This window comes from Hemicordylus capensis, chromosome 1 (genome assembly GCF_027244095.1).
Source record: "Hemicordylus capensis ecotype Gifberg chromosome 1, rHemCap1.1.pri, whole genome shotgun sequence".
NCBI classification, from domain to species: Eukaryota; Metazoa; Chordata; class Lepidosauria; order Squamata; family Cordylidae; genus Hemicordylus; species Hemicordylus capensis.
In genome coordinates this window covers 35635746-35649075 of record NC_069657.1, presented here as the reverse complement: position 1 = coordinate 35649075, position 13330 = coordinate 35635746, and the positions used below count along the sequence as shown (strand labels likewise).

The 13330-nt window shown below is 40.6% G+C and overlaps 1 protein-coding gene across 11 annotated transcripts in view; it reads right to left on the bottom strand.

The window, feature by feature from the left end:
- The window catches only part of RPS6KA5 (ribosomal protein S6 kinase A5), a 131378-nt gene that overhangs the window by 102404 nt on the left and 15644 nt on the right, over positions 1–13330 (bottom strand). For 10 of the 11 annotated variants that reach the window (XR_008311211.1, XR_008311212.1, XR_008311214.1 and 7 more), the window contains exons 2-3: positions 3793–3864; positions 689–907 (exon numbers count right to left, since the gene is read on the bottom strand). Coding sequence is in view for 7 of the 11 variants with exons in the window: in XM_053270555.1 (XP_053126530.1) it covers positions 689–907; positions 3793–3864 (291 nt within the window). In the remaining 4 variants the exon portion in view is untranslated. Of the gene's footprint in view, positions 1–688; positions 908–3792; positions 3865–10601; positions 10761–13330 lie in introns of those variants that run through there. The other variant, XM_053270624.1, reaches the window with a different exon arrangement.

Here is a 13330-nt window from a genome sequence, read left to right as displayed (position 1 = left end):
TCTAACAACTCTTTTTAAAACAATGACAAAATTAGGCAGGATGTGATAAGTTATTATATTTTATTTATTTATTTATTTGATTTATATACCGCCACTCCAAAAATGCCAGAGAATTCAAAATATATATATATATTTGTATTTTTTTTTATTTAAAATATTTCTATACCGCCCAAATAAATTTCACACGGTGGCTAAAACCATCCTGGGAATCAAATGAAAGGAATTTAAGATGGAAGTCAATACTTAATCAGCCAATCAGTTGATGAACACTGAACTTGGCCATCTAGTTGTATTCAGTTCAGTAAATGTATTTTTGGATTTTTTATTCCATGTGAGAGTTCTTTTTTATAATAATGAGTTTTACAAATAAATTTTGCTGAATTGGTTTTAAGAAGACCAAAACTGCTTCAGGGACCAGTCTATGGTAAATTACAATAAGGACTGAATCAAAAGGAAGGTTCCAAATTATAAAAAGTATGTTTATTATTTCCACTTTTGCTTCTCATGGACCTATAGATTTACATCAAGGAGCAAGTGCTTCTAATAAAAACAAAGATGCAAGTGAATTAAAAGTATTCACAATAATTGTTATGCTGCCTATAATTCAATCAATCACATATGCTGAAATATGGATCGTGAAGTTTAGGGGGTTTTGTTCAATAAGATAGTTATTTATTTTAAAACTTACCCAAAATGAGATGAAGCTTTGTATCTGTCTGAAAAGCATAATGCAAAGTGACCAAAAATGGAGATTGTCTAATGTGTTCCAGTACTTGCCGTTCAGTCTTTGTATGTTCGGTCGTTTTGGCTTTTTGAATTATCGTTGCTTTTTTCAATACTTTCATGGCATACAACTTGCCAGCATCATGGCCACTTATTTTCCTCACCAGAAATACCTTCCCATAGGCTAAAATCAAAAGCATTACATAGATATTAAAAAGACAGAAGTTTGTATAATTATAGTATCTAATCCCTATCACTTTATAGTATCTTATCCCTATCAAACAAAGAGCCCAGATCAAGCTGTCCTATGTTGTACAGTACAGAAAGATAATAGCTGTAATCTCTGAACCCAATGGCATCTTGTTCATTAGCACAGCCAATAAATTGTTTGGAACAGGGCTATCGGGTCAACACCTGTGAAGATTCAGCAGAGGTTACATTTTTTCAGTGAGACATTTAAATGTCACTGAAACCTTTATTACTACTGTTAAGAACAGACAGACACTGCTTACTATTGCTGACATCCGAACTAGCAATGTGCTGATACAACAGTGCTGACATCTATACCAACACTGCTCCATTATGAGAGAAGCAATTTTTGCCAATCTCCCCTCCCTCTGAAGCTCACTGTGCCACCTGAGAATGTTTCCCTGAGAGTTGCATGACCCTCAAGGATATATTTTCAAGGGGCATTGTGAGCTTCAGAAGGAACAGGAGATTGGTGAAAACTGCTCCTTCCCCCTTGTATGATAGTGCAATGTTAGTGTGGATGTCAGCTCTGTTGCATCAACAAAGTGCTAGTCCAGATGTTAGCCTAGGTATGTAGTAATTACTTTAAGAAGTTTAAATAATGCATACATGAGATCATACTTAAAAGGAAAATCTTTCTGACATTTTCTTCAATCTTTCCATATTCTTCGAATGCATTTTGCATTCAATGACATATCTATAACTAACAAGGGCATATATGCAAATTTTAGCATGCTCAACTTTGCATTATCTAAAACTTAGCAAAAATAACCTTAGAATTCTTAATATAGTTGGTGCTGCAAAACATGCATGAGTCACAATAGTTTTCTAAATCTTAAAGAGAGGTCAAGCTTTAATTAACATACTACCAAAATCCTCCTTAACAGGATAGTATTTTATGCTGCATGAAAAACATAACATAGGGAGTAGCTGAAAACTGCACTAAGTACTTTAAAGAAAGCTTGACCAGACCAGGATAGTATGATTTGATCTTAGACGCATTTTTAACATCTACCTTCCAAACCATACTCTGAAGAAAATTTGAATTAGACAATCTACTGTTGCTTTTAGTGTGCATACAAAATATATACAAGGTTCAAACCTTAAACAGCAGTACAGATTAGAATAAGTACAGTACATCAGAACAGATTAGAAATCTGAACAGGTGGCATGAGACATAAGCCCCATTTGCATGTAACACCAAACCAGAGTTGAAGGAGGCAGAGGTTGGAAAAGCAGCCTGCGGTTTCCCTTGCCTAACTCCAATTTGAACCTTTGATTTGTAGTGAGTTTCACTGTCCAACCTGAGGTTTGAAGGCAGCTGTGATACATCCCAATGCAGATGTATGGCCTAGACCCACCCAGGAACACGCCTGTTCCATGCCTGCTGTGACTCTTGCAGGCCGCCTCTCTGAGTGCTTGCCCCACACCCTGTCTCTGCACTTCTCAAGCTGTTGCCAGGCAACAGGGATGCTGCATTGTCCCATCCCAAGCTTCTCAGACAGTCAAGGTGAAAAGTCATGTTGGGGGATGCCCGCTTTCCACTGTGTCTCTTGTTCCCCCCGCTGGCAGGGGACGGGATGGCAAGATGGACATTATGTATTTAGGTCTCCAAAAATGAATTGATAAAGAAGTATGTTCATAAGCACATGCATGATGGGATGCGGCTTTGGTGGATCAGGAAGGAGTGGCTCCCCTGCCCTGAAATTGGAGGTTGCAGGGCTATGGTTGGATGAATGTCTGCAATGCGATTCACAGTTACAAAAATTAACCTCATGTTCGTCTATCTGCAGTTTGCTGTTATGTGTGAATACAGCAATTATCAGACTCTGGAAATTCAGCAATTTGAGATATGGTCCTTTTGTGAGAGCTGGGAGGATACATGGAAGGATGCTCAGTCTAAATGGTAGGCCTCCACAATTGCAGGACAGCAAGAAAGGGGATGGAAGTGTGTACACAAAAACTACTACCATACTGTATGCTAAAGGATTGGGAGGATATACAGAAATGTTCGGGCAGAGTTTGGTTGTATGGCAGTGGACTGCAGAAACAATTCATGGAGGCTAATCACTAGCAGCCACTGCAGAGCTGGGGTGGGTGGGTGGGAGGAAGATAACATTAGGAAGTTATTTATTTATTCATCATATTTATATACTGCCTGTTATCTATATCTCTAGGTAGTGTACACAATTTAAAACATGATAAAACAGAGTAAAAGCAATTAAAACAATTCCACAGAATAAAAACAATTAAAACAATATCACAGGATAAAAACAATTAAACAGTTTAAGAAGTTGTAGTGGAAACAGTTTAAGAAGTTGTAGTGGAAATAGGGACATGTCAGTCAGCACAATGCAAGCACATGATTGCTGCCTGGTTAGCTGATTCAAAAGAAAATCCTGCTGCTCTTAAGGAAGAAAGGATCCAATATTCCATATTGTCTTTATTTGGTTCTATGCTCCTATTTGGAGTGGGAGAATTAGGAATGCACTAGCTTCCACCGATATCTGCACATGCACTTCATGTTTGGATGACAGGTGTTTTGTCAAGTCCAGATCCATGCAACCAGTACACAAAATTATCCTTGCTGAGAATGCGATAGTAGAATGTCATCTAAAATTTATATCTTCCAAAATTTATGGTTACTTATGTTTTATAACCCAACATCTTTTATTAGTGAGAACCTTGAAGAAGAAACTAAAATGCTCAATACTCCCAGAACACCAAACTATAAGAAATCTGACTCTAAGAACATTAATCAAATATAATTATTTCAAACCAGAACTACTTTATTTCATTAGCAAAAATGGTCATTCTTACCTCCTGTTCCAAGAACTTTCAAGAGTTCAAAGTTCTCAATGCCCACTTTCTCTACATGACCTGTCAAGTTTGCTAAAAAAAAAAAACACAGACACAACAAAAAATTAATCCTGTGTCAAATGATTGACTTTTGAACACACACCAAACAAGAAAATAAGGAAAATTTAGTTGGAATCAAAGTGGCAAAGAGCCTTCTGCAAATGTGCCAGGGTTTTCTGTTGCACGAGGTGTAACTTTCTGTTATTTCCTCTTACCCCATGAGCCACCCTGAGAGTTAGTACAATGTCCCTGGAAGTTGGAACAATGTTCTTGAGAGTTGCAGCAGGCACAGGTGGAGGGAAGGGGAGGTTGCTGAAAAAAGCTCCTCCTTCCTCATGAAACAGAAAAATCTGCACATTTATTTATTTGATTTATATACCGCTCAGGGCAGTTTACAATTAAAACAAACCACTAAAACAATAAAGAGCTAAAACAAATTAAAACAATATAACAACAATTAACAATTTAAAAACATTTTAAAACAACAATTAAACAATTACAGTGATTAAAAGCCCCAAAATCAGGTTAGAATATTAAAACATATTTAAAAACCCTGGAAAGCCAGGCCAAACAAATACGTTTTAAGGGCTCTCCTGAAGGCTAATAAAGAATTCAAATTGTGGATTTCTGCAGGGAGCGCATTCCACAGCCCCGGAGCAGCTATAGAGAAGGCCCGCCTCTGAGTCGCCACCAGACGATCTGGTGGTAAGTGGAGACAAACCTCCTCAGATGACCTTAATGTACGGTGGGGTTCATGCAGAAAAAGGCACTCTCTAAGGTAACTCAGGCCTAAGCCGTTCAGGGCTTTAAAGGTAATAACCAGCACTTTGTATTTTGCCTGGAAACATATTGGCAGCCAGTGCAATTGTTTCAAAATAGGTGTAATATGGTCTCTCTGGGTTACCCCAGAGACCAATCTGGCTGCTGCATTCCGAACTAATTGAAGTTTCCGAACTACGTACAAAGGCAGCCCCACGTAGAGCGCATTGCAATAGTCAAGCCGGGAGGTTACCAGCTGATGCACCACTGTTTTGAGGTCATCCTCTTCAAGGAATGGGTGCAGCTGTTGAATCAGCCGAAGCTGATAGAAAGCACTCCTAGCCATGGCCTCCACCTGAGATACCAGGGTGAGGCCTGGGTCCAGGAGTACTACCAAGCTGCGCACCTGCTCCTTCTGGGGGAATGTAACCCCATCCAGCACAGGAAGATCTAACTCACTCCTCAGATTCTGAGCCCCCACAATGAGCACCTCCGTCTTGCTTGGATTCAGCTTCAATTTCTTATCCCTCATCCAGCCCATTACTGCCTGTAGGCAGGCATTTAGAGAATGAGTGCCATTTCCTGAAGATGAAAAGGAGAAGTAGGTTTGGGTGTCATCAGCATACTGATAACACCTAGCACCAAACCTCCTGATGACCTCACTCAGCAGTTTCATGTAGATCTTAAAAAGCATTGGTGACAGAATGGAGCCCTGAGGGACTCCATATAACAGCTCCCGTTTTGAGGAGCAACTGTCACCAAGCTCCACCATCTGGAATCTACCTGAGAGATAGGAATGGAACCACTGCAAAGCAGTGCCCCCTATCCCCAACTCCCCCAGGAGATCCAGAAGGATACCATGGTTGATGGTACTGAACGCCGCCGAGAGATCCAGAAAAACCAGCAGAGTCACACTCCCTCTGTCAATTCCCCGGTAAAGGTCATCCGTCAGGCCGACCAAGGCTGTCTCAACCCCATAGCCAGCTCTAAAGCCAATTTGAAATGGGTCTAGATAACAAGTTTCCTCCAAGACTGCCTGGAGCTGGTCGGCCACCACCCTCTCAACCACCTTGCCCAACCAAGAACCATATTCTGTGACGATATCTATAATAACAACAGCAAAAATACTGATAATAAAATTCAGCCATCCCAGGTCATTTGGAAGGAACTGATGTCTGGATAAAACAAACCAGTCAATAACACCTGTCTGACTGTGTTAATTAATAATAATAATAATAATAATAATAATAAATTAACAAGTTTTGACAACGTTTTTAGCAATGTGGCTAAAATAAAAAGGGCACTCTTTTAGTACTGAATATTATGTTTTAAACAGAAGATTATATTGTAATTTATAACAAGAAAACAATATGGAAGATATGTAGGTGTGCAAATTTTATGGAAGAAACAGATACTATATTAACTAATGCCATATCAACTAATTCAAGTACATACACCAGTTGACGCTGAAACAGATATATTTTATTAAATGTTAAAAACTATTGGAAGTGCTGATTACTTTCATATTTAGTATAACTTCATAATTAGTGACTTGCTGCAAGATTGTCATTTTTTTAAAAAAACCACTTTTATATCCCACTCTTCCTCCAAGGAGCCCAGAGTGGTGTACTACATACTTAAGTTTCTCCTCACAACAACCCTGTGAAGTAGGTTAGGCTGAGAGAGAAGTGACTGGCCTGGAGTCACTCGGCAAGTATCATGGCTGAATGGGGATCTGAACTTAGAAAAAAGGTAAAAATTGTAATAAAGGAAGGGCAAAAATCTATTAGCTATTTTGTTCAGTTACTTTAAAAATAAGTGTAAGGTAGGGAAAGAATGAATTGGTAGTTAATAATTAGAAAAAGAACTGAAATCCAGAGGAAGGTTTGAGCAACTGAGTGCTCAGCTGGGCAGGATCTGGGGCAGCAGAAGGTAGTGTTGGCCACCAAACTCCCAAGTCAGGACTTCGACAGAGTCCAAAGCAGAGATTAAGCACAGAGATCAAGTTCTGGAGTCCAGCCTTTTACAAAGTTCACTCTTGCGTAAAGTCCCAAAGGCAGGAAAATTTAAAACAAGAAGCACAAAAGGGGGATTTACAGGTACAAGACTTGGAGGTGTGGGTATGGTGGTGGTTATTCAGAGGAGATCAAAATGGTGTTATTATGCTTAATCTACGTAACTGACTTGGACCTTGAACTTGACTGTATTCTGGGGTTCTTCCTGTTTCTCAAGGTTCTCTTTAACTTTAAAGACTCCTTTGCTGTGTCAGGAACGCTGGCTCCATTAAGAATGCAAACGATTGGGGGGTGGGTTCACCTTTTGCTAAGCAGGTTTTTCACCAGTTCAATACTGGTATGACCAGACTGTTTAATTACAGAGGCCAGGTTTTCCTTCTTCACACCAAATGCCTGCCCATGCTCTGCTTCCTTCTATAGGAAGTCAATCTTTTCCAAAGAGGAGTGGGGAGGTTGTCTGGTAACACCTCTGCTTGTGCTGACAAAACAACAATAAAAATAAAAATAAATAAACAAACTGCCAACTGTTTTTTTAAGCCACATTTTAAATGCTTGCTAACATTTAGAGAGAAAGAGAGAGTGTCTTTCCCTATTCAATCATCATTTTAGGGACATTTAAAGCTGTTTTTAATACCAAACCTGAGGAATGTTAGAATATAGATTCATTAATCAAATCTGAATTATATTTCATGTTCAACTAGTAACAGCAGTGCATATTTGTTCAGGAACAAATCCCACTATGTCCAATGGAACTTATCCCCTGATAAGCTTGAAGAGACAAACTGCAAAGTCTGTTACTTGTAAATGACAGACATGTAACAGTCAATGTCCCATCTTTTTCTTATATTGGGCTGGTTCAAATAAACCTTAGCCTGCCGCCTCTCTTACACTTGATAACGCTGGATAAGAACAGCCCTGCTGGTTCAGCCCCAAGACCTATCTAGTCCAGCATCTTGTATCACACAGTGGCTCACAAGATGCCTCTGAGAAGTCCAAAGGTGAGGGCAGGTCCTCTCTCTTGCTCTTGCTACCCTGCAACTGGTATTTAGAGGCATCTTGTGTCTGAGGCTGGAGGTGGCCTATAGCCACCAGACTAGCAGCCATTGATAGGCCTGTCCTCCATGTATTTGTCTAAGTCCCTTTTAAAGCCATCCAAGCTAGTGGCCATCACCACAACCAGTGTAAGGGTGCACCGGTCCAGGGAGGTTCAAGTGAGCTGGGTTCAAACAGGCCCAGCCCCCCAAAGTAGGTGCCGGTCCAAGTTCAAACCGGGCTGGTCCCAGTTTGAACCAGGCCGGTTCAGTGATCTACTCATAAAGGGGAATCCGGTGAGGATTTCCCTTTTTGCATAAAGGGGCAGGGGGACATTCTAGACCTAGAGGGCGTGGGAGGGGAGTTAGGGCTACTTACTTTCGGCGGCAGCAACAGTTTCCCCCCCCACCACCACCACTGGCCTCCTCCAGACTAGCCCGACCAGCTGCGGCCTGGTTAGGGCCTCCACGCACTACCCCCCCAACCACATACAACCCCACCATAGACCTGCAAACCAGTCTGTAAACTGGTCCAAACGTTGAACTGGACTAGGTCCAGTTTAACCAGAATGGGATGGATTGGATCCCATTCGAATTCGAACCACCCTGACCAGTTTGTGCACATCCCTAATCTCATGGAAGAGAATTCCATAGATTAATTATGCACTGTGTGAAAAAGTTCTTCCTATTGTTTATCCTAAATTTCCTGGCCTCTGGTGATCATCCACTCTCCCCTCTACAAGTCCTGCAGAACAGGGTACCCATGAGTAAAGGATGTACCAAGAATGTGTCAACATGTCCTTGGCTGGCGCATTCATGAGGCTCCAGTCTTATCGCATGTAAGAGGTGGCAGGCTACAGATAATCTGAACCATCCTATTGTCTAGCTTCTTCCACAGTTAGTGGTTGTATCACTGAAAGGGGCTGCTCATTCCAGCAGGAAAAAACCTCTTTTGCTTCCTGTTGAGTGTATAATTAATCTGCGAATAAGCATTGTTATCAGTAGGAGTGTGGTTATCCGCTTCAGGGCTTTATGTAACTCATGACATAGAGAAGTTATAAGACCAAACTACACATTTGGTGACCTGTTTCTAGAACGTAGGGATGTGCCTGGAATAGCTCTTCCAGGTTTCGGAGGCAGCAGGAGTGCTCCCTTAAGGGTGGGGGAGGGTGCACTTAACCCTCCCGCTGCATTTCCCCCACCGGTGCTCTGTTGTATCAAAGCCCCTCAGGGTGCCATGTAGCGGGCCCTCCCCCACCCTTAAGGGAGCACCTGCACTGCCTCCGAAATGGCCCCAGTGGCTGAAACATTTCAGAGGCTTCTATAATGGCCTCTGAATCGTTTCTGACACATCCTTACTAGAATGTAGACTGCCAAAGAGCTTCCAAGCAAAGGTGGTGGGGCGGAGGGATTTTAAGCAGAGAAGCATACATTTCTGGGCCACAAAATGTTAAAAACATGACTAGAAGAATATACTTTAGTACCGTAAAAGTAATTGTGACTATTCAATTTGTCACAAATCTTAGATATCCCAGTACTGTTTATAAATAATTATTAAATTATAATACCCTCAGGGTAGACAATGAATATAAATTTAACGGAAATGCTAAAAATGATGCATGTGTTAATGTAAATTATATAAGAAAGATTTCCATATCGTAGCACATTTGCAACAGTGAAACTTCACCATTAACAGTGCCATGTATCAGACAGGTAGAGTGAACTGTCTGCAGTTTTCTTTTCTTTTCTTCACTTTTCACATTTTATATCCTGCTGTTCCTCCAAGGAGCCCAGAGCGGTGTACTCTTCACAACAACCCTATGTAAAGCGCTTTGGAAACATTTTTGTTGAAAAGTGGTATATAAATAATAATAATTCCTGTAAGTATTTGGCTAGCCACTGTTAGAAATAAGAAGCTGGACTAGATGAACTCTTAATGTGATCCATAGTTTCCAACCATGTAAGCTTTGAAGTAATTTAGGGGCCCTTTTGATGGGTTTGAGGTTAGGCTGAGAGAGAAGTGACGAGGGTTAGGCTGAGAGAAAAGTTTTCTTGCTAATTAAAGCAGGAAGGAGAGGGAAGAGTGTGAGTGGAAGTGTGAGTGTGAGCGTTTCTCTTTAGGATACCTCACAATGCATAACTTTGTGTTTAGAGGAAAGTTTTCTAGGCACTTCCTTAGTCTCTGCTTTTTCCAAAATGGTATAGTTGCATACATTGCTCAAGCAGACAAAAGGGATGCCAGTACTCTGGAACAATCACAGAGAACTGAAACCCTAGTTAATCTCTGCAAGATTAGCCATTTTGGCAGCTAAACCAGCCATTAATCCCACAAATGTTTCTTGCCTGCAAACGTTTTTACTCGCCTACTTATAAACTTCCAAGAAGTTTATTGGAGGGAGGAGCATACTATTTGCTTGTGTTTTAGTTTTTAATTTATTTATTCATTCATTTCAAAAGAAACATTTTCTTCAAAAAATTTATGTGACAAAATTTAAAAAGGAGACAAAAAGGGGGAAATCCACTTATTTATTTATTTATTTATTCATTCATTCATTCATTCATTCAATTTTACACCACCCTTCCAAAATTGGCTCAGGGCGGGTTACAAATAAAACAAGACAGTTAAAATCAATCAACAATTAAAAATATAAAATACCACAAAACAAACAGTAAAACTGTTTTAAAACCCTGAAAAACAGATACATTAAAAACCCTTTATAACAATTTAAAAACCCAGAAAGGCCAGTTATTAGAAATATTTCAGACAACAGCAAATTAAGTTATATTAAATGCGAAAGGAACCTATCAATTTTTGACACTTGAGTAACCCTGATTTCTTCATCAGACCTGTGAGTGGAACAATATGTTTAAAATTTAAAAAATAGGAAATTTTCTCTGGCACAAGCAATTAATCACTGGGATCTTAAACATAAGTATACTTTTGGATAATATAGCAGTTACATACATTTGGATATATATGCTTCATATAAATGATCTCAGTAATTCTTGTAAGATAGGTCAGTCATCTTCATATTGCAGATGGTGGTGTGTGGGTAGTTGTGCCTGAGGCCACCCAGTGCTTGGTCAAAATGGATTTGTATCTGGGACTCAAAGCTCACTACTGTGTATTGATATTCTATGCATTTCCACTAGAATGCACCAGAAAATGACCCTATGACTTCACACAGCATCATTTCCTGGAGCATTCTGGAAGAGAGATGGTGGTGACTGGCATCAGGCAGCTGCCAGGAACATGATTAGCAGGTCAAGCACTGCTGAAGCTGCCACTGCCCACAGATATGTGGCAAAAACAAGAAGTTTGCTTTAAAAAAAAAAAAGCCCTACCAATGCCACCTGTCTGGATGTAATTTCCAAGTCGCCAGAAGTGACAAGGCATGCATTTAAAAACTGACCTAAACGGAGCAGCATTCAATGTGATTATAATGCCAATGAACACACCACAGGAGAATCCTAGCACTCCAGATCATGACGACTACCTGCGTCATGAAACACTGGAAAATGAACACACCTCCTGCACATGGTATGACTTATAAATGAACACAAACATTGAGTGAAAGAGACAAAACATCACAAGATAGGTGTAACATATGGGGTTGCACTTGAAGAAAAAGGTTCCCAGCTTGGGAGTTCTTCTGGACCCAACACATCACTGAATGCTCTCATGGCTGTTGTGGCTCAGGGAACTTTTGCCCAGCTTTGGCTGGTGGGCTAGCGATATCCCTTCCTGCCTCAGTCTGACCTGACCATGATTATCCATGCCCTCATTACATCCAGACTGGATTACTACAACATGCTCCACATGGGGGATGCCCTTATAGACCCTTCAGAAACTCATGCAAAATGCAGCTGATATTGCCCTGTTAGCATAGGGCCCAGAAAGCATATTACACCAGTCTGTTTGAGTGGCACTGGTCACTAGTTTGTTGCCAGTTGTAATTAAAGATGTTGGCCTTCAAAGACCTAGAACCTTTAAAGTCCTAAATGGTTTGAAACCAAAGTACCTGAAAGATTGCCTTCTCCATTATTCTGTGCAACCTATTAGATCTTATAAGGAGGGTCCTCCTGTGTCTTCTTCCTTTAATTAATCTGGTAATTCATAGGAGAAGGCCTTCTCTGTGGTGGCCACCATTTTTTGGAACTCTCTCCCTCCAAGTAGCATGAAAAAGACTATTGCATTGTGGAACTTCTGCTTGTCTACCATAAGATGTGGTGGTGATGGCCACTGATTTTTAAGTTCCACTGGATGGCTTAAAAGGTTATTGGGCAAATTTAAGGAGAAAGAGTGGTCTATCACTGGCAATTAATTATGGCAGTCAAACTGAACCTTCAGAGCCAGTGTACCTCTGATTATCAGCTGCTGGGGGACAAGCAATGGAGGGGTGTTGTTAACTTCATGATGGTTCAAGGTAAATCCCTGCTAACTGAATAACTTTTAAGGTGGTGAGTTTCTTATATTTAGGAAAGGAAGAACAGCTGTTCCTATTTAGCCCAGCACAGCATCCCTCCAGTGGATGATGCTGGTAGCTCCCTTGTGTTTTTTCTTAATCTGTGAGCTCTTTGGGGACAAAAAAATAAATTCTTATTCCTTCTGGTATGTAAAGCGCTTTTGAAACTTTTTTGTTGAAATGCAGTATATAAATAATAATTCCTGTAAGTATTTGGTTGGCCACTGTTAAAAACAAGAAGCTAGACTAGATGAACTCTTGGTGTGATCCAGTTTCCAACCATGTAAGCTTTGAAGTAATTTAGGGGTACCTTTGATGGGTTTGAGGTGCCATAGAGCCTAAAAGTCCCCAAGCTGCAAAGACTCACATTTCTTTAACATACACACTATCCATTGTAGTGAGAAAAGCAAACTCTATGTCCATCAGTAATGACCCAACACCTATGAAACCACTGCATGCTTTATGCAACCAATGGCTGAATCCAAAAAGTGCTTTTGCACAAGTGGGAGGCACTTCTGCAGATGTAAAGTGGCCTCTCAATTTTCACATATTCCCACTCCAGGCCTCTGCAACACATCCCATACTATTTTGGAAGATCTCGAGACCCTCAAAAGTTGTCTTCAAGGGCTGTAGTAAGAAGATGGCAGAAAAACCCCATTGCACAAGCACAGTTCTGCTCATGGGATTCAAGCCAATATTAACAATACAGTCATCCCTTGCGAACCACGAGTTTCCCAACTGCGGATCTGAGTATCCACAACTGGGAAATTGTGACCGGTCTCGCCAACTGCAACCTGAGTATTCGCAGTTTGGTGAAATGTTTAAATTGGGTTTTTGTATGTGTGCAATTTTCGGGGGTCGGGGGTCATTTTCGGGGGTCCCTTTCAATCCTCTTACTTACTCCTGGTGATTTGGGGGAAATTCTTTTCTATTTTATTCTATGGTCTTTCCGTGACCACGATTCCCCCGGCCTCATTTGCCATTGATTTCAATGGCTTGTCTAGCACAAATTCGCCAGTCGCGAGGTTTTCCAAGAACGGAACCCTTGCGATTTGCGAGGGATGAATGTATGTACCCTTCACCTAAAACATTCCAGTAATGAACAAGGTGTCTCTCCCTCTGACTCCTAAATGGTCAGCTAAAAGTATAATTTCAGTATCATTCTTTAAAATGTTTTTATGTGAGCTTTATTTGAAGTAGCCCAGGGCATTCAAGCACAGGTATAAGG